This window comes from Phycodurus eques, chromosome 8 (assembly GCF_024500275.1).
Source record: "Phycodurus eques isolate BA_2022a chromosome 8, UOR_Pequ_1.1, whole genome shotgun sequence".
Taxonomy (NCBI): Eukaryota; Metazoa; Chordata; class Actinopteri; order Syngnathiformes; family Syngnathidae; genus Phycodurus; species Phycodurus eques.
In genome coordinates this window covers 4,456,307-4,477,696 of record NC_084532.1, presented here as the reverse complement: position 1 = coordinate 4,477,696, position 21,390 = coordinate 4,456,307, and the positions used below count along the sequence as shown (strand labels likewise).

Here is a 21,390-nt window from a genome sequence, read left to right as displayed (position 1 = left end):
TTTTTTGACACCACAAAAAGCTGGCACTTGAACAGGGCATACAATAATACAGTGCACCACAATCTGTTTTTTACTTTCATTATCCAAGGTTGAATGACTTGGGAGATCAGTGGACTCTGCTGAGAGCAATTCTAGTGTGTTGTTATGGTTGGTGTGTTTTTACCGCATCAGCCATTCCTAAGGTCGTTTCCCCAATTTGCTATATTCAGCACAGGGCTGCACCCTCAGGCTGCCTCAATGCTGTGATGGATCTGAGACACCTGAGCTCTGATGGACAGGTAACAGTTTACTAACCCCCTACTCTGATCACAGCCATGAAGCTGACTCCTGCTGATAAACAATGCTCCAGCTTCCTTGAAAAGCCTTGTTGACAAGTAGGATTGCATCGAGGCCCTTGTTGAACCTCTTGTCGGGGTGTGCTTGGATGTTTGTGATTGGCCATTATATGTACTCAGGATCTCACCGAGTGACACAGACTGACTTTTCACCGAGAAGTCAGTCTGTGTTTCAGAAACATCAAATCCACAACATCAAATGTGATTCCTGTAAAATTACAGTTGAGGTCTTCAACTAAAATTTGTGGGTGCATATATACTGTAGTTCCAGGCTCAGCTGTAGTACCAATCACAAGTGTCAAAGAGTGAGATACATATCGCTTTCAAACACATTAATTTCAAAGAGATCCCCATGGATAACAAACAAAAAAAATATATATAATGGTGAATCGTTAGGGAGGGACAGACATAAAACAGGGTTTAACGAGCTGTTTTCGGTTTCATATATTTCCCAGGGGGTCATTGTTATTGGTGGGAAATTGATGGGCAGCAGGCCTACACCCATGGGGGCTGAATGATATTCTGGGTAATCAAAAATTACTTTCAGCAAGGGTAGCTTTGTTTCGCTGTTTTCAGCTGCAGGATCTGTGATTGCGTTTTTCTTTTTATAGGGAAGTTGATGACCGCGCAAGGATTTAGAGTTTGTATGTCTAAAAAGACATATCAGAGTGCCCATTTGTTCCTTTGAAAACAGATTGTTTTAGATTTGACCACCATGGATTTCTGCTGTACATACTGTATATTTGGCCTGACAACTGTAAATGGATGGCCAGGCTCTTTTAGAGCTGTGTTTGATAGTATATTGAATTTTTGGATTTTTGGTTTTGTTTTTTTGTTTTGTTTTTTAACAATAAAACCTGTAGGATAATTTTCACAGTAAAACAAATGGTGTATATATATATATATATATATATATATATATATATATATATATATATATATATATATATATATATTCAGGTAATAACTTAAATCTTATGATACTAGGGCTAGATTTTTACGTCATTGGGTTTTATTTGGAAAAAACGTCTTTAGTGCATAGTTGACTTATAGTGATAAAAAACAGCATGCAATTACTTAGAATTGGTAGTTATTGAATAAAAATGACTTTTTTTAAAAATGCTTTTAACTTTTAAATATACAGTACAGTATGTTGAGAGCCTATGAGAGTGGAAGGTTTTCTTTTTTAGGTTAAAACACTGAATATATTGTAAGTAGTATTTGAGTAGTGGTAATCTTTGTATCAAGCATCGGGTACTGCACTTGGTAGATAAAGACAGCTTGGCATGCTCCAAGGCCAGGCTGAATATCAAATGGTTTCAGATGACGCCTGCACTAAAAGAGCTGCTCAAAGCTGCAAGGGTCTATCCAAGAAATGAAAAAAAAAAATCATTATTGTAAATGCAGATGAGAAAAGATCTGCCAATTATTATGAATAATCCCCAGAGAAACGCAATGTTTTTCAGTGGTGCAAAACCATTTTCACAGCCAGAACAAAGGAAAGTGGGAACGCACAAGCACACTTGCACACACTCATTTTCTTTTCTTTTTTTAAGAAAATAACTGAAATCTTGATGTAAAAATTTAAAAAGCTTAGTAGATGACCTTGAATTGTTTCTTTTCCCATAATGTGTGGCTTCTGTTCTTTTTTAAAAACATGCGTACATACATTATGTATTTTTTCTCTCTCTCTCCTTCTCTTTATGACATTTCAGGGAGTTTGGACGATGGAAGGTGAACAGCCTGGCCTTGGAAAGGCAAGTGAACAATGGCTTTCCCTTTCCACTGGACCCAGAGTTCCTCCAGACCATTAGGAATCTTGGAAGGCGGCCCAGTCTCAGCGCCATCACTGACAACATTATTAGGAAATATGGAACCCACTTCCTCCTATCTGCCACGCTGGGAGGTAAAATAAAGTCAATTGGATCTGGTTCAGTTGTAATATTCTGTATTATCCTACTCTGAATCTGGTAGTAAAAACACTGGTGGACCCAAATGCAGGGAAGCAGGCAAGAAAGGAGAACAACGAACTAAGCAAGGTTCACAAGACTTCTCAGACATTTTGAGCCTTCAACAGAATCCATAGATTTGTTCTAGAGCTCTTTCAACCACTTTAAATAGGTTCATATTGCGTAAAAACAACAGACAAAGCACAGACCAGTAGTATCAATTTGTGAAAACATGAAATTGACCACCCTCCTTGAGCCGTCACCTTATCGTGGTGGAGGGGTTTGTGTGTCCCAATGATCCTAGGAGCTAAGTTGTCTGGGGCTTTATGCCCCTGGCAGGGTCACCCATGGCAAACAGGTCCTAGGTGAGGGACCAGACAAAGCACAGCTCCAAAAACGAGTACAATAAATTGATTCAGGTTTCCTTTGCCCGGATGCGGGACACCGGAGCCCACCTCTGGAGCCAGGCCCAGAGGTGGGGCTCGAAGGCGAGCGCCTGGTGGCCGGGCCTGCTCCCATGGGGCCCGGCCGGGCACACCCCGAAAGGGTAACGTGGGTCCCCCTTCCAATGGGCTCACCACCTGTGGGAGGGGCCATAGGGGTCAGGTGCAGTGCGAGCTGGGCGGTGGCCGAAGGCGGGGACCTTAGCGATCCGATCCTGGGCTACAGAAGATGGCTCGAGGGACGTGGAATGTCACCTCTCTGGCAGGGAGGCTGGTGTGTGAGGTCGAGAAGTTCCGACTAGATATAGTCGAACTCGCCTCCACGCACAGCTTGGGCTCTGGTACCAGTCCTCTCGAGAGGGGTTGGACTCTCTTCCACTGTGGAGTTGCCAACAGTGAGAGGCGCCGAGCAGGTGTGGGTATACTTATTGCTCCCCGACTCGGCGCCTGTACGTTGGGGTTCACCCCGGTGGATGAGAGGGTAGCTTCCCGCCGCCTTCGGGTGGGGGGACGGGTCCTGACTGTTGTTTTTGCCGAAGCACCTAACAGCAGTTCAGAGTACCCACCCTTTTTGGAGTCCTTGAATGGGGTGCTGGAGGGCGCTCCCGCTGGGGACTCCATCGTTCTGCTGGGGGACTTCAATGCTCACGTGGGCAATGACAGTGAGACCTGGAAGGACGTGATTGGGAGGAACGGCCCCCCCGATCAGAACCTGAGCAGTGTTCTGTTATTGGACTCATCACGGATAGTCCATAACGAACACCATGTTCAAGCATAAGGGTGTCCACGCGAGCACTTGGCACCAGAACACCCTAGGTCGCAGTTCGATGATCGACTTTGTGGTCGTGTCATCGGACTTGCAGCCGCATGTCTTGGACACTCAGGTAAAGAGAGGGGCGGAGCTGTCAACTGATCACCACCTGGTGGTGAGTTGGCTCCGATGGTGGGGAAAGATGCCGGTCCGACGTGGCAGGCCCAAACTTATTGTGAGGTTCTGTTGGGAACGTCTGGCGAAATCCCCTGTCAGAAGGAATTTCAACTCCCACCTCTGACACAACTTTGCTCATGTTCTGGGGGAGGCGGGGTACATCGAGTCCTAGTGGAACATGTTCCGCGCCTCCATTGCTGAGGTGGCCGACCAGAGCTGTGGCCGTAAGGTGGGTTGGTGCCTGTCGTGCCGGCAATCGCCGAACCCGTTGGTGGACACCGACAGTGATGATGCTGTCAAGCTGAAGAAGGAGTCCTATCGGGCCTTTTTGGCCTGTGGGATTCCTGAGGCAGCTGATGGGTACCAGCTGGCCATGCGAAATGCAGCTTTGGTGGTCGCTGAAGCAAAAACTCGGGCTTGGGAGGAGTTCGGTGAGGCCATGGAGAAAGACTTACGGACGGCTTCGTGGAAATTCTAGTCCACCATCCGGCGTCTCCGGAGGGGGAAGCAGTGCACCATCAACACTGTGTATAGTGGGGATAGGGCGCTGCTGACCTCGACTCGGGACGTTGTGAGCTGGTGGGGAGAATAGTTCGAAAACCGACACACCTTCCCATGAGGGAGCAGAGCCTGGGTTCAATGAGGCGGGCTCTCCTATCTCTGGGGTTGAGGTCACCGAGGTGGTTAAAAAGCTCCTCGGTGGCAAGGCCCCGGGGGTGGATGAGATTCGCCCGGAGTCCCTCAAGGCTCTGGATGTTGTAGGGCTGTCCTGGTTAACAAGCCTCTGTAACATCGCGTGGACATTGGTGACAGTGGATGGATGGATGAAATTGACCATTTCCGCTCGTTCAAGTCTGTGTTTAAAAAGACGCGGACGGTAAATACCCAGCAATCCTGTGCCCATTTGTTCCAAAGAAAACTGTTTTCTGTCAATCACTCGAAATGCACTGTTGGAGTAAAACAGCGCTAATAAACACAACATCAAGCAAAATTAGCCTGTATCGATAGCGTTAATAACTTTCTACCCGATAACAGTACACCAATAGTTGATTGAATTGAATGACTTCAAGGGGACATTGAAACCAAATTATCCTTCATATGGTAGAAAGACGTTTGAGGACGTGATAAACTGAAGATGCCATCAGTAACTCCTTGACCACTCTATTAACACCCTTAAGTTGCATCACCATGATGCTGTTTAGGGTTTAACTTGATTGATTGATTTGCCGAAGGAGCAACGTTGCTTTGTCATCACAATCGAACCATGGCAAGTTTGGACACGCCTTCAGTTGATTTGGTTACTGAAATGTGCTTTTTTTGCTTTTTTTTTGGCAATTTGGTTACTCTTTTCTTTTTTAAAGCCACATTTACACTATTGACCCACGGTGGCCCGTGGAAAAAATGAGATAGTATACAAATCATCCTCATCATCATCAGCCATAATCTATCCACTGCAGGATGAAGGCTTCTTCTTCACGTTTCCAACTACTACGACATTTTGTAATTTATTGCCAGTGTATTCCGGTGTGTTTAATGATTTCATCTATCCATCTACTTTTCGGTCCTCGCCGTGGTTGCTTTGTGTCCAGTGGGCTCCAATTGATTGTTTCTGTGGTCCACCTTTTGTCGACTCTACGGGCAATGTGACCAGCCCATTTCCATTTCAGGCTTTTTATTTTTTTAATGACGTCGGTAACTCGCGTCTGCAGACTTATCCAACTGCATCTTTTCTTGTCGCGAATGCTTATTTTCAACATTGGGTTAGATGAAGGGGCGGCACGGTGGCCGACTGGTTAGAGCGTCAACCTCACAGTTCTGAGGACCCGGGTTCAATCCCCGGCCCCGCCTGTGTGGAGTTTTCATGTTCTCCCCGTGCCTGTGTGGGTTTTCTCCGGGCACTCCGGTTTCCTCCCACATCCCAAAAACATGCATTAATTGGAGACTCTAAATTGCCCGTAGGTGTGACTGTGAGTGCGAATGGTTGTTTATTTGTATGTGCCCTGCGATTGGCTGGCAGCCAGTTCAGGGTCACCGCCTCATGCCCGGTGATAGCAACCAATTCTGGGTGTACCCAGCCTCCTGCCCGATGACAGCTGGGATAGGCTCCAGCACGCCCGCGACCCTAGTGAGGAGAAGCGGCTCAGAAAATGGATGGATGGATGGATGGGTTAGATGAAGTTGGGACATGTTAAATGTAAATAAAAACAGAAGACAATGATTTGCAAATCGCTACAAAGACAAGATATTTAATGTTCTAACTGATAATCTTTATTGTTTTTGGCAAATAATCATTAACTTAGAATTTTTTGGCTGCAACACGTTCCAAAAAAGCTGGGACAGGTGGCAAAAAAGACTGAGAAAGTTGAGGAATGTTCATCAAACACCTGTTTCAAACATCCCACAGGTGAACAGGCTAATTGGGAACAGGTGGGTGCCATTTTAGGTATAAAAGGAGCTTCCCTGAATTGCTCAGTCATTCACAAACAAAGTTCACCTCTTTGTGAACAAGTGCGTGAGAAAATAGTCGAACAGTTTAGGGACAATGTTCCTCAACGTACAATTGCAGGGAATTTAGTGATTTCATCATCTACGATCCATAATATCATCAAAATGTTCAGAGAGTCTGGAGAAATCACTGCATGTAAGTGACACGGCCGAAACCCAGCATTGAATGCCCGTTACCTTCGATCCCTCGGGCGGCACTGCATCAAAAACCGACATCAATGTGTAAAGGATATCACCACATGTGCGACTGATCACCGACCGACTCCGACCTCAGCAAAACAGAATCCTTGATGGCTTCTCGTCGTGTCCACTTTGTCCCCCACTGAAACAGACTTCTTATCATATTATTCCAATCCACTTCACTTCAGCTCCTCTTTTTTCTTTCCAGCTTTCATTGGCTCTCTTTCTGTCATGACAAACATCATTCATATAGACGCAGTCATCAGGTTAAATAGTCTCTCTCAGTCAATCATGACAAATATAAACAGCCGGGCCCCATTTGTAAGTCTAACTAACCTTTGTTCTTGCTCTCCATTTTACAGTTTTGCATGATTTGCAACCACTCCGACCACAGTCCCTTGCTCTACCAGAAACTCGTAAAACTCACACTCGCGCCCAGTCATAAAGCTGGCCTCCCCAGCTGGGACGCCTGTGTCCTGTCATAAACAATTTGTTGCCAGTTCCCTGCGATCTGGGGCACCGAAGGACTTCCCAGATTCTCCAGTCTGCTATTTCTTCAAGAAGCCTTAACTAGTACTTATTCATCTATATATTGTGCTTTACTATTACCCTTTTTCTTAAAAAAGTAGCTCTATGATTGACCAAAAAAAATTTTGTAATCAACCTGGCTTAGGAGACAGAATGCAAATAAATAAACCTCCTCAAAATTTACTTGCCAGACAGATGGAAAAATCCTCTTTGTTGCCCTACTCTAATGCTGAATCTGGGGAGAAAATCAAACAGATTAATCCTCATACCATATTAATCATTTTCAAAGACAAGTACTCCACATAATTTCCCTTGTACATGATGCAAATTAGGCACAGTCTCATGACGTATGTAACGTATGTAGCAACTCAACTTGACACCTCTGGCACATCCGCCTACTTCTGTGAATGGAAAGGATTGCATTCGCTATGCTGTATTAATAGTCCCTATACTGTATCAACTCAATATTGTAAGGATGTCTTTAGTTGACTGGTGTCCCTCGCGTAATTTTCTTAATCCGGTTTGCCACAAACAGGAACTTCTATGTATATCTACTTACAAAAATTACAGACTCTCTGTATATTCCCAATTAGAGTCTTCCAGCCGCTTACTTGTGTGCCACTCCACAAAAAACAAACAATGACTCCCTCTGACACACAAGTTAACACATCTTTCATTACTTTGCAACCTATGTCAAAGCTCCTCTTCTCGGCACAAACAAGACTAAAGCCATCGTATGTGTTAATGTGCTTCTCACAATCCTCTATCATTTCAAGTGCTTTCTACGCATCCATCCATCCATTTTCTGAACCGCTTCTACTCACGGGGGTCGCGGGCGTGCTGGAGCCTATCCCAGCTATCATCGGGCAGGAGGCGGGGTACACCCTGAACTAGTTGCCAGGCAATCGCAGGGCACATACAAACAAACAACCATTCGCACCCACATTCACACCTATGGGGAATTTAGAGTCGTCAATTAACCTACCATGCATGTTTTTGGGATGTGGGAAGAAACCGGAGTGCCCGGAGAAACCCACGCAGGCACGGGGAGAACATGCAAACTCCACACAGGCGGGGCCGTGGATTGAACCCCGGTCCTCAGAACTGTGAGGCAGACGCCCCTAACCAGTCGCCCACCGTGCCGCCACTCTCTAAGCGATACATATCAAATCCCATTCACCATCTCAGATAGCAACTTGCATGCCATTTATTCAAACTCCGCGTGCCTTGACTTACAGCGGCCATCTCCAATCAGGTTTTAAAGGCGCCATAACACATCCGACGGGCACACGTGTTAATGTATCTGTTATTTAATTATTCTTCCAGAATATCATGTGCATATCTATGTATACACACACAATACCTTATTTATTTTTGTTATAAATATAACGGGTTACCTTTAAAGCGCTTTACAAATATTTACATATATATTCATATAATTATATTCATCATAGTTATAGGGTTTACTTTTATAAAACTTCCATCCATCCATCCATTTTCTGATCCGCTTCTCCTCACTAGGGTCGCGGGCGTGCTGGTGCTTATCCCAGCTATCATCGGGCAGGAGGCGGGGTACACCATGAACTGGTTGCCAGGCAATCGCAGATTTATAAAACTTATAAAATTATAAAAAATAAAAAAAATCTTCTCTACAATGGAGTCCTGCGCAGGACGTGTCTGTGACACGTAGAATCACTTGTCCGATCTTATTACTCGCAGAAACTCATGTGTCGGTATATAATGGTTAACCAGCGCTTTGACGACAGATGGCGCGTCGTCTTTTGCACAAGGATAGGCTTTGGGCCGTCCAGAAAAAGTGTCGAAAATCATTAATATGTACTTTATGCCTTGGACTGGCACCACCATTATCGGTTCAGTCCATTAACCCCACATCATTCGGGCATCGGCCCATCTCAGTGTGTTGCATTTCCCTCTTTGTTGTAGGAAACAACAGGAGACACTGAAATCTTGACATATATCACAAAAAACACAAAAAGCTTTTATCTTTGCAGAAGATCAGGGTGCCACCAAAAGCGCAGCTTGTACAGCATTGACACATAACTCTCATGTGCTTCCTCAACCACTAACCACATGAACATTCCTGTAGTTAAGACCAGACTCCTGGGGCCTCTCATCGGGCCAAATCACAGCTTCTCTTTGTCGTCATACTCAACATCTTTCTTTTGCCACTCACGTTTGTCTTCCTCTGGCGCCGCGCACTACATCAACTGTTACTGCAGGGTGAAAGTAAATCAACTGATCCTGTTTCACAACATATTTTCCTTCAGCATCCATTTGATAGCCTGCTACTTTTTTTTTTTTTTTTTGTAAGTTGCGGCATCAGCCGGACCATTAATAAATAATAACACTCTGACCTTCAGATAACTGCACATGGCCAGCAGTTCTGCAACTTGAGCGGAGGGTTTCATAAAATCATTTGTGGACCAAAGCATTTGGAATTCAGAATTTGGATCTCTGCGATGTCTTCAGCGGGATACTATGGGGATACTATGGCACGTTAACAAAAGCAGTTGGGTCTACCTCGAATGTTACCGAAGTCACGGATGTATATAGTCGCCCATCGGTAGGAACCTCGGACCACAGTGAGTCCGGCAGCGAATTCAACAGCTGTGCGGCCTCCTCATGGTCCGAGAGGTCTCTGCCATAGAATCGCGCCAAAGTCACATGCTCCAATATTTCCGATCCACCGTGGCACCCTGAATACAAAAACATTCAGTATTAGGAGAGTACAACACATTGGGTATTTGACCTTGTTCCCAATCATTTGCCAAATGGCATTTCCTTACCATGGGTCCCAGTTCTCAGGCTTCATGACCTCGTGTAAGTGCAAGTGAAATGTGCGGAAAAGATGTCAAACTCATCATAAACCACTCACTCTGCTCTGGCGTCAAGGTGGAAGCAGCTGCCACACCTTGGTCCCCTATGTAAATACCTGTACTATACAGCATCACGGTCCGATCTGGGAACCGTATCGTCAGTCCGTCCGGGCTGCAAAGGATGGTAGCCCTGGTTTTGATAAGCAGATCTCTGCCCATCATATTCACTGGAGCCCCCCCTTTCATCAGGACAACTGATGTTCACGTGTCTGTCCAGCAATTTCAGTCTGTAATGGAGTCGAAATTGGCAGACTCATGGGCACTCCTGCAAAGCTCATTAAGGTGGTTGTCTTCCCTTAGTGGGGATAAGAGGCTCTGCCTGATGTTTTGTCTGTCGACAAAAAGTTTCAAATGGTGAGACACATGACGATTAAAGCAGCTATCATCCCTTCCATGAGGTCAGGGTCTTTAATAAGTTCAGTGCTAACTTCAGCTAGCAATCTGTCAAGCAAAGCAATTATATAAATAACATTTGCCGCCCTTGAACGGGACGGATGTGACCCTGTCTTATCTGTCCAAATACTTATGCAATTTTCAAAGTGAGAACTGGGATCCATGAGAGATTTGAAGTCCGGGTGCTTCGTCACCGTCGGCTAGGAGGGCAGGAACATGTCACGGATGACCGCAAACATACGTCAGACCACCCCAGGCTCATGCTGTCCGTCAACTTTTTTCAGCGCCTGGATCCACATTTCACCTCCAGCAGCCAGTCCGGGCAGCCGTTCCTGTAAAAACTCAAAATCTTTTAAAGACAATTTTTGGTATATTAACCCAACTTTTTGAATGCGGGCTCGTGCGGAATTGATAGGAACCTCAACATCTTCATTTCCGCCACCTCCAACTCTGCTTCCTGTTGTCTCTTCAGTCCCACTGTCTCTAATCCGTACATCATGGCTGGCCTCACCACTGTTTTATAAACTTTGCCCTTCATCCTAGGAGAGACTCTTCTGTCACATAACACACCTGACACCTTCCTCCACCCGTTCCAACCTGGTTCGACCTGTTTAATGAAAATCGACCTGTTTAATGAAAATCCCCCTAAGCGCAGGGTTATCCCACCCGTATTCACCTTCACGTATCCTAAACTCGATGGCATATGGAGCTATTAGCGCCAAATGACTGAAGTACCGGGGATGAGTTGTGCCATAATGCGGTGGACCATTTGGCTGCTTTGCCACGGAAGAGCTTAGTGACAAATGCAACCTTGGATTGTTCGGTGGGATAACTTTACAGTTGCAGGTTGAAAACTAGTGAACAATTAAGAAGAAGATGCGGCTCAGTCCCCGGAATAGGGCTCGGGCGGAGGGACATGAGGTTCTTTGTACGGGAGGCGGGGTGGCTCGGAGGCTGTAGCCTCGGAAGGAGTACTTACTGCTGGGTTGTCGGCTTGCATCTTTGAGCAAAGAAGGGAGACTTGTTGCATAAGGGAGTGTAAGGATTCCATGATTTCTTGTAGTACCTTGTCTTGTCTTCCTATGTGGGCGCCTTGGAGGGTGAGTGCATGTTTTAACGCCTCTGGAGTTATGAGAGGTTGAGCACCAAATGGAGGGAGGTAACGTAAACAATCTCGAATTACGTATGTCGCCTGTAAAACACTTTTCTACGACTACTGACCGATGAAGTAGTCGCAACCTCTTCACTACCTTGAAGACTGGAAGCTGAAGCTGACCAGTTATGCACCTGAAGATCATATTGGGGAGACAATTGCACAAGGATTTAAACATGCCTTAAATTATAGGAAGCTGGATGAGGAGAATCAGGTCAAGTTGGTACAGTTGGTACAGTGGTATTTTGAAATAACTGCAGGGAAAAATATGCTTGTAATTGTTAACTAAGCCTGATTTATAATTTATATCTATTTGGTCTGGTCCGGTTTTATACATTTATAAACTTCCATCCATCCATTTTCTGAGCCGCTTCTCCTCACTAGGGCCGCGGGCGTGCTGGAGCCTATCCCAGCTATCACCGGGCAGGAGGCAGGGTACACCCTGAACTGGCTGCCAGCCAATCGCAGGGCACCTACAAATCATCAACCATTCGCACTCACAGTCACACCTACGGGCAATTTAGAGTCTCCAATTCAAGCATGTTTTTGGGATGTGGGAGGAAACCGGAGTGCCCGGAGAAAACCCACGCAGGCACGGGGAGAACATGCAAACTCCACACAGGCGGGGCCAGGGATTGAACCCGGGTCCTCAGAACTGTGAGGCTGCCGCTCTAACCGGTCGGCCACCGTGCCGCCATTTATAAACTTTACGACAGTAAATATCAAGTCATATTGAATATCAAAATTAGGAAAACAATATTGTGATAGTCTTTGGTGGGGGCAGCATGGCTTCAATTCCCTCTCAGTGACAGTGTGAATGTGAGTGCGAATGGTAGTCTGTGTCTATATGTGCGCTGCGACTGGCTGGCGACCAGTTTAGGGTTTAGTCCGCTTTTCACCTGTAGCCAGCTGGGATAGGCTCCAGCGCCCCGCGACCCTGAACAGGTTAAGCGGTATTGAGAATGGATGGATGGATGGATGGAATATTGTGATATCAAATTTAGGCCATATTGTATAACGTAATTAATGCAACATAAATGCTCTGTGTACAATGTCCGTGAGAGAGGAATGGCCAACAATTACATTGAAATAGGATAATCAATAGAAAGAACTGTAGAGTAAAATAAAAAAATCTGAATATATATATATATATATATATATATATATATATATATATATATATATATATATATATATATATATATATATATGTAAAATAAAATATAATACATACACAAAGCGGTAGAGTGGTTCCTTCAGATTGTTAGATACTGTAGATAGCTATAGCTATCTCCAGATTAGATAGGTTAGCACACAGCAATATCAAGCACTTGATTAATTAAATCGCCAACATGCATAATCGGCCAGACATCACTGGCAATTATTTTTTGTGTTCTTTTAATCAGCCAAAAGGTCACACACTTTGTGACTTTTTGAGTTAGCCTCTTGCTTATTCTTGAACTCGATGATGTCAGGTTGTGTGAGCTCGATGCATTACTTCTGTACTGTCCATGTATTTTGTGTACTTAAATAGAAAAAAAAAGTACATTCATTTATTCACCCAATTTATCACATTCACACCTACGGGCAATTTAGAGTCTTCAATTAACCAACCATTGCATGTTTTTGGGATGAGGGAGGAAAATGGAGTACCCGGAGAAAATCCACACAGGCACGGGGAGAACACGCAAACGCCACGCAGCCGTGGGCGGATTTGTGAATGCGTGTGCGCGCACACACACACACACACACACACACACACACACACACACACACACACACACACACACACACACACACACACACACAAAACTGTTGGACTATTTGCTCGCGCAGTTGAACCTCACCCATTCTTGCTTGTAAACAACTGAGCCTTTTGGGGATGCTCCTTTTATACCAATCATGACACTCACCTTTTTTCCAATTATTTCAAACATGTGTTTTTTTTTTTTTTTTTGAGCATTCCTCAAATTCCCAGTCTTTTGTTGACCCTCTCCCAGCTTTTTTTTGGAACATGTTTCAAAATGAGTCAATATTTGAAAAAAAATAAAAATAAAAAATAAAAACAAGTTGATCAGTTTGAACATTAAATATCGTGTTTGTAGTGTATTCGATTGAATATAGGTTGAAAAAGATGTGCAAATGACTGTGTTCTGTTTATGTTTACATTTTATATAACGTCCCAACTTCATTGGAATTAGGATTTGTACATAATACCTGCACACTGAGCTTCTCTGCCCTGGACTTAGTAGCTTTACGGACTGAAGATTTGCCAGTATCAAAAATTGTTTGCCAGACGCCGCAGGAGAAGATTGTTTGAAGATGTTAGCATTAGCTGATCGCATTATCCGTGTTAGCTTCTAATGTACTGGCATGTTGGGCGAAGTATTTAAAAATGGGCATGGTGTATTTGGCGATTTTTCCACTGCAAGTGCCACATGCATAGATCTGCTACCTTATTGACAAGTGGAATTGAGCAGCTTGTTGAAGTGAAACCACTTAGCTAGTACCTGTCGTAGTCTTCGCCTCATCCGACCTCTGCCCCCGAAAGCTCCAGTCTGCATTGATTACAAAAGACAGGGTGAACAGTGGTTCAATTGCATGAGACAGAACCACCCCACCATCATGAGTAATTTCAACCTGAGTATTAATTAATAATAGATTATTGTGCTGTAAATAGTTTTCATCTTTTTTTTAACCTTATGATTCAAATGAGATTTTAAGACACCTAAAAACGTTTACATTGTGAGAAAAAAATGTGTTAGATGTACAGTATTATTAACATTTGATTTTTCTTTTGTGTGTGTGTGTATAGGAGACTCATATGACAACTGTCGTCTGTTCTCTAACACTTTGTTAGCTCCAGGGAAATTCAGAAATTAACAATCAATTGCAAACTTCTACTGCATGTCAGTGATCTGGTACCTTTATATTAGAATGGGCTGCACCAGAAAAAAAACCACTTACAGTGGCTCACTTACATGTTTAAGATTTTGAAATAATCTTTTTTTTTTTTTTTTTAAAGAATGTTCTCCGCTGTGTGTGTGTGTGTGTGTGTGTGTATGTATATATATATATATATATATAAAACATTTTCTTAAAAATATGGATGAGTATGAGAATATGGATGTATTTGCAAGAATGATGTTTAATGTGTAATTTAGCTTCTAGTGTTTTTTTTTTTTTTTTTTACATTTTACTTGTCATTGAACTGACTAATGGGATTTTAATGTTTTAATATATCTTTGCAATTCATAGGAGAAGAGTCTTTAATGATCTTTGTGGACAAGCAGAAGTTGAGTCGATCAACTGAATTAAGTGACACTAATGGTACAGCTGTGACTCTGGAGGCTCTCCATCAGCTGGCTGCCTCCTACTTCATTGACAGGGAGAGCACACTGCACAAGCTGCATCACATCCAGATTGCCTCCACTGTCATCAAGGTAAAACCTTGTGCATCTGTTTGATTGTATATGCACATATATTATGTGTATAATGTATAAAAGGTATCATGTATGTATCTGTATGTCTGCTTGGGATTTGTCAAAAGGCAATTTTGACTTTTTGAAGTAACATCAGAAAGCCTTTTTTTGTCATTGTAAGGTGCAGATACAACCGTAACAGTCTTTCAGTAAAACATAGAATAAAAAAATAAATCATATGCCAGATATACTAAACAAGACTAAAATATGCAGTACCAGGGATCTCGTTTGATGTGCGTCCCTCGTCTGAGACGCACAAAAATGAGCAGACATGCACAAATCATGGTGAATCTGCGGCCAGAGACGCAGAGCATTGCTTACCCACGTATGTGTTTGTTGCTGAAGTGCTTCAGCGAATCATTATCCACTAAAAGTGCGAGTCCTGTCTTGGTGCTAGCCAGTAGCCGTTATCGTTCCATAAATACAACAGAGACTTTTTCCCGGACTCGATAAACTGTCATTGTTGTGGTAACACCCAGCACGGCGCTCACGAAATTCCAGTCCACCTCCGCAATAAGTGAAATTCATGAAACAGAAATACCCTATTGAAATACACCCTAGGTATGTTTTTGTTGCATTTACGGCACTTTTTTGAAAGGCCTATAACCACGCCTAAAACAATACAAACAAATCTAAAGGCAATATATTGAGAGAGAGCAAGAGCAATGGAGAACACAAAAATATTGTACAAACAGTATAAAAAAATACAATAACAACTGTAATCAAAATCTGCGATATATAGTTGGTGCTTCTCAGTGGGAAGTTCCCACTGGGAGCAATTATGAAAAGCGCATACATGTGTAACACCATTATGAAACAAAACAATGGTTTTGAAGAAACTATAAAATGGTTCAGTTGTTAAGAGTAGTGAAATTTAAATATGTAAAATTATTTGAGACTTCACTGTTGTGTCAAGATGCCAAACAGAAAAGAGGAAATTCAAACTTTTTTATTTTTTCTGCTTTATTAGAACACCTATAACTTTCTGTTTTTATTTACTTGCTCTTATTGTGAAATAAAGCCCTAATTTTGCTTAGGAGTGGGTGTGCTGGAGCCTATCCCAGGTGATGCTGGGCGAAAGACGGGTACACCCTGACCTTATCGCCAGCCAGTTGCAGGGCACATAGAAACAGACACTCACATTTATTATGCTGTCATATCATTATATCAGTGGCATAAAAATAACATCAACAATACTATTGTTTATCGTGAATGTTTTGGGGAAAATATATCATTCTAAAACGTTTGCCATCGTGGCAGGCCTAAACACAAAAATAAATTGAGAGAGAGAAAGAGCAATAGATGCAAAAATATTATACAAGCAGTATAACAGTAGAATGCCCAAAGCCTTTAGGCTTTTCTACCTATAATGCCTCAAGAGGAGGCGAGTGGCTCAATTAGTTTGAACTAATATCCCAATTCAGGTGTGAACAGCCCAGCAATTTGGCTTTTCCAATTTGCATGCCCAAAGGGCTTGCTCGTTCAGTTTTTTCACCATTCTTCACCATCTTGTCACCATTGTTCTGTAAATGAGGTAATTACTCTCTACACAGATACTGAAAAAGAACTGATGTTGCTTTGCCTTTACCTGAATAAGTTGATAGAAATTACCGGCTGTATGCTTAGACAACACTGCATACACTTTTGTTCGATACATCCCATTACAGATACACACCCAGATCTCCATATAAACATAGTTTATAGTTATTGACGTATCCCTGCCAATAGCCAACACGTGCATTAGTAAAGTTATAGAAAATGGAGCTCGCTCTGTCTCTGAGTAACACAATCTCGGGGCACGGTGGGAGCGTCGGACTGAATTTCCGAACGTACCTTGTGTTGATATTTTGAGCATTTGTTGTGTCCGTGTGACCAAGTGTAATGCAACTATATGTTTATAAGGAGTTCATAATTCTCATGATCAGTGGGTGTCCCAGTTTTGCTAACCATGCGTTACACAGTGATAGAACTTTGATCACCCCACGCAAGAGGAGGATGGTAATGAACGCCATTAGTTCAGGAAGGGCCATGAACCAACTGTCATGCTGTGTCTCGCGTCCATGCAAAACAGTCCACTCCTGAATATATCGAAGCATGCCAAGAGTGACGAAACAGAGAAAGCTCTGTCAGCAACTCGACACTGTTCTTCTGACCAAAGCAGTTGGCTCTTCATCTGCAGCCTAACATTCAACTGGGCAGTGAGAGAGATGCCTTCCGACCTGTTCTTCACGCCACAACGTGCTGTCTTTTGCCTTCTCTGTTGGCCCGGAGTGTGTCTCCACTTGACCCCTCTTTTCTGGTGGTGATGAAGTCGCCTCACCTGTAGGGTGATCATATTTTTTAGATGTGAGCAATGAAATATGATGTGAGCTATAAAAACCTCAACCAAGCTTAAAAATCTACGCAAAGATATCATTTGAATTATAATTCCAAAACATCAAGTATGCTTCCTCTGTATTGATTTAGCATTGTTTTCATCTTTTCCTAAAACACAACTGCCATAATCAGTAAATGAAAATATGATGTTTAGGAAATCTTACCAGAATAAATTTTATGAGTCTGAACTCAGTTGAAGGGCATTGTCTTCTCCATCGGAGTCGCAAGGGTTGACTTGGTTGAGGATCAAATCCAAAGCCTGCTGAGTGCTGTAGACGTTCTGCATCTTCGTTTCGTAGTTGACTGAGTAAATGAACTACTATGTACCGTGAGCGAGCTATTTATCCATCTCGGGTCTATTGTTGAGTCATCGTTCACGCCGACACCGACCCTTCCTCCACACCACACCCAGTAGGCCTGGTTTACATTTTCCATCAATATTTATATATTATATACCACACTTACAATTTCCACAGCCGCACAAAGTGCTGCAAGGTTATTAAAAAAGGTATGTGTGTGTGTGTATATATATATATATATATATATATATATATATATATATATGTATATGACATACACATACCATCCATATACACATGAAAGTAGTACTATCAAGAAAAATATAAAAAGCTTACTGGAATGAAACACTTCAAAATAAATGAAATGAAATCATCTTGAAAAATCTAAATGTCAATGGCAGTTTTGCACAAGGCCACTTGAATATGGACGATGGAAGAAATAGCAGGGAGGCCTGTTGACTGTTTTGCCATTATTTTGTGAAAAATAATCATCAACTTGGCGATTCTATTTTCAACATCACACAAGGTGGTGTTGACCGAAACTTGTTTTGATCAACCTTTCTTTTTTCAAGCTGAGCATTCTTGTGGACGACCACATTCCGATGTCCCTGTTAGACAATCAATCAAGCACTTAACGCGTGTCACATCTGTGTAGCGCTAATCTGCAAAAATGGCAGCATTTACAAAAGAAAGGTGGCATATTGTAGACCGTTGAGTTGTTCATTTTAAACCACAAAGCCTTTGGGCTGTCTTCTAGGCATTGCAGCAGGAGTAAGAAAACCCTAGGTTTTGTTGTGATGAATGATAGAGTAACAACTGCAATAAAAATCTGCAATGTAGGAAAGCAAGAACCATGATATAGCGGAGGATGACTGTATCTGTATTCCATGATGATAAGTTGCAGGGACTCATTGTTCCCGGGTTGGGACTCATTGTACAGTTGCAGGGGAGTCAGGAATGTTTGAATGTAGAAGCAATATGGAATGAGTGTGGGTATTATTTTGAGTCAATGCAATGACAGCTTGTTGGAAGAAGCTGTCTCTGGGTCTGTTCCTTGTGGTTTCTGATGGACTGGTAGCACCGTTCAGGGGGCAGCAGGTCAAAGAGGTGGTGGGCGGGGTGGGTGTTGTCACCTATGATTGCATCACCTCTTCTGAGGCAACGGGACGTGAAGATGTCATTCAGGAAGCGGAGGGGTCAGCCAATGATCCGCTGCGCTGTCTTGACCACTCACTGGAGCCTCTTCCATTCTGCCTCAGCGCAGTGGGAGAACCACACCATGATGCAGTATGTCAGAATGTTTTTGATGGTTGAGCGGTAGAAGGTCACAAGCAGCTTTTGGCAGATGTTGTTTTTCCTGAGCACCCTCAGGACCAGGACAGGTCAGCAGAGATCACAATGCCTAGGAAGCTGAAGGTGTGGAGGGTACAGTGAATTTCAAAGACTATCAAGTCATTCTGGAGTGAAATGTGCTGCCTAGTGTCAGATAGCTTGGTCTTAGAAGCAGTTCACGAGTACCTCCAAACAGTAAACACACACCTAAAAAAATTCTCCAAAATGGCTAAGAACAAAACAAAAAAACTAAACTGTTCAAATGTCGCCTTATGTGTCCCTCAATCTGGATCATACGTGAAAGGGGAATCCTTTAAACCTGACACAGATAGAGCATTTTTGTTCAAGAGGAGTGGGACAAAATACCTGTCCACAGATGCATGTCTCTTGACAGTTATAGAAATCATTTGATTGTAGTGATTGCCACAAATGGTTGTGCAAACATATTAAAAGGTAGGGGTCCTAACATTTTTGTTAATTTTCGTTGATTACCTTTTTGAATAATTCCATTACACCACATAATAAACAATACTTCATTTCCATAAATGTTCTTTACATTTTCAGTTGTTGTTACTTTTGTCAGATTAAAGGTCAGCGGCCATTCGTGATTTTTCTTTCTTCAACAGTTTATCTCAGGTCAAAATACAGTTGGAGATATGGTCAAACCTCTGAAGTACCAATCCAACCATTTTCTAAACTGATTATCCTCATTAGGGCCGCTGGAGGCTATCCCAGGTGACTTCGGGCAAGAGGTGGGGTACACCCTGGATTGGTCGCCAGCCAATTGTAACTTTGAAGTACAGTAATATGGTTAACCTTTGAAGTACAGTAATGCCCTGCGTAATTACTGTAACTTTGCTATTTACAAATTGAACCACTCACATTTTTTTTCTGTGGAACTTATCTCCAGCTGTTAGCTGCAAAACTCACCTATTTGCAGTTTTTGTGCTTTTGTCTTTCTGAAAGGCCCCAAGATGGTATCAGATGTTGCCTAAACTCTGTCTAAAATAGGAGAGTAGTACTATAATTGGTGTAATATAATATAATATAATATAATTGGTCTCAAGGAAACATGTTGACTTTGATACAAGCTTTGTAAGTCGGCAAGGAGGTAAGTTTAGCCTGGGTTGTTAGCAGAAGGTCCGCATGTACATACGCACTTCCGCTGCATTTATTATACAGGTCATTATTTTTAAGGGAAATATTGTAAGAAAAGTTTGAAATGATATCAAACGGTTTTGGTATATTTATGTTATTAACATTGGCAATACTAAATATGTTCCAATTACTATTCACTATTCATTGCAGGCCTCGGTCCCTATCCCCAACGAATAGTATATAAATATATATATTTTTTCAACACTGCTTATCCTGGTTAGGGTCGCGGGGCGCTGGAGCCTATCCCAGCTGACTTCGGGCGAAAGGCGGACTACACCCTGAACTGGTCGCCAGTCAGTCGCAGGGCACATATAGACACGGACAAGCATTCGCACTCACATTCATACCGTCACTGAGTGGGAACTGAACCCACGACTGCACCACCAGTGACTTTAGAGAGAGAGAGAGAGAAAGAGAGAGAGAGAGAGAGAGAGAGAGAGAGACTGCAACTGCTAGAGCTGATGAAACCATTGCTGAGAAACCATTGTACTTTGACAGTATACTGTACACTGGAGCCTTGGTGTACTAACGACTCTGTTTACGAACAATTCGGGTTACCTCCTGTTACGTATTATTTTCGGTTTGTGAATGGTCTTTGTATGGACGAACGGAAGGATCTATGTTGTGGTTTTACTCACGCTTGCATGACGATCGTTGATTCTGTGCATAATGCTCGGATGTAAGCACATTCAGCCAATCCAAATGCAAACAGCCACTCTATGAACGAAGGCTGAAAGAGGTGTGCTATGGTCACGCAGAACTTTCTAAAAAAAGTAATAAAAGAGCTAAACAGTTTCTCCACCAAGAGAAAAAGGGAAACTGCTAAGGATAGTGTTAGGAAGCAGAAAGGTCTGTGCGTTGTGCAATCGTCATTGACTGTGCGTCATGCAATGCAACTATGGTAGGCAAGGCACTGCGTCTTTGTTGTTGTTGTTGTTTTTGCCTTTTATTAGACTGACAAAAATGTGAAAGCGCTCCCTGGTGATAGCGTGAGCGCGACAATAATAATAAAAAAAAGATCAAAAGAAATCTACAGCAAATTGGCCAACAGAACAATTAATCTTTTCAATGACAATTGGATGTTTGACGTTCAGATTTTTTTTCCTGAACAGAAGAAGAACAGTTTCCCTGGATTGATTTGTTGTGCCACAATCAACCAATGAATTAGAAAAGCAGCAGACAAAAGGAAAAAATACCACAATGAGAATTTCCCCTTGTTATTATGAAAGAAGGCCCTTCTTCAATGAGCAGCAATAATCCTCCTTCTCTTTCCCCTCCTCATTTTAAGTTAATGAGCAATAAACTGTTATCATATTTATTTAGTGTTTTATTTATTTATAATAGTGTGTTTTCACTTTTTCTATATTGCACTATATTTATTCTTAACCACACACTGATAAAAAAAAAAAAAAAAAAAAAAAAGCTAAGTATA

The 21,390-nt window shown here is 42.7% G+C and overlaps 1 protein-coding gene across 1 annotated transcript in view; it reads left to right on the top strand.

The window, feature by feature from the left end:
- LOC133406297 (BMP/retinoic acid-inducible neural-specific protein 3-like) overlaps nt 1-21,390 on the top strand; it is a 76,269-nt gene that overhangs the window by 18,412 nt on the left and 36,467 nt on the right. Inside the window, exons 3-4 of the mRNA XM_061683810.1 lie at nt 2,051-2,241; nt 14,570-14,754. Coding sequence (XP_061539794.1) covers nt 2,051-2,241; nt 14,570-14,754 — 376 coding nt within the window. The remainder of the gene's footprint in view (nt 1-2,050; nt 2,242-14,569; nt 14,755-21,390) is intronic.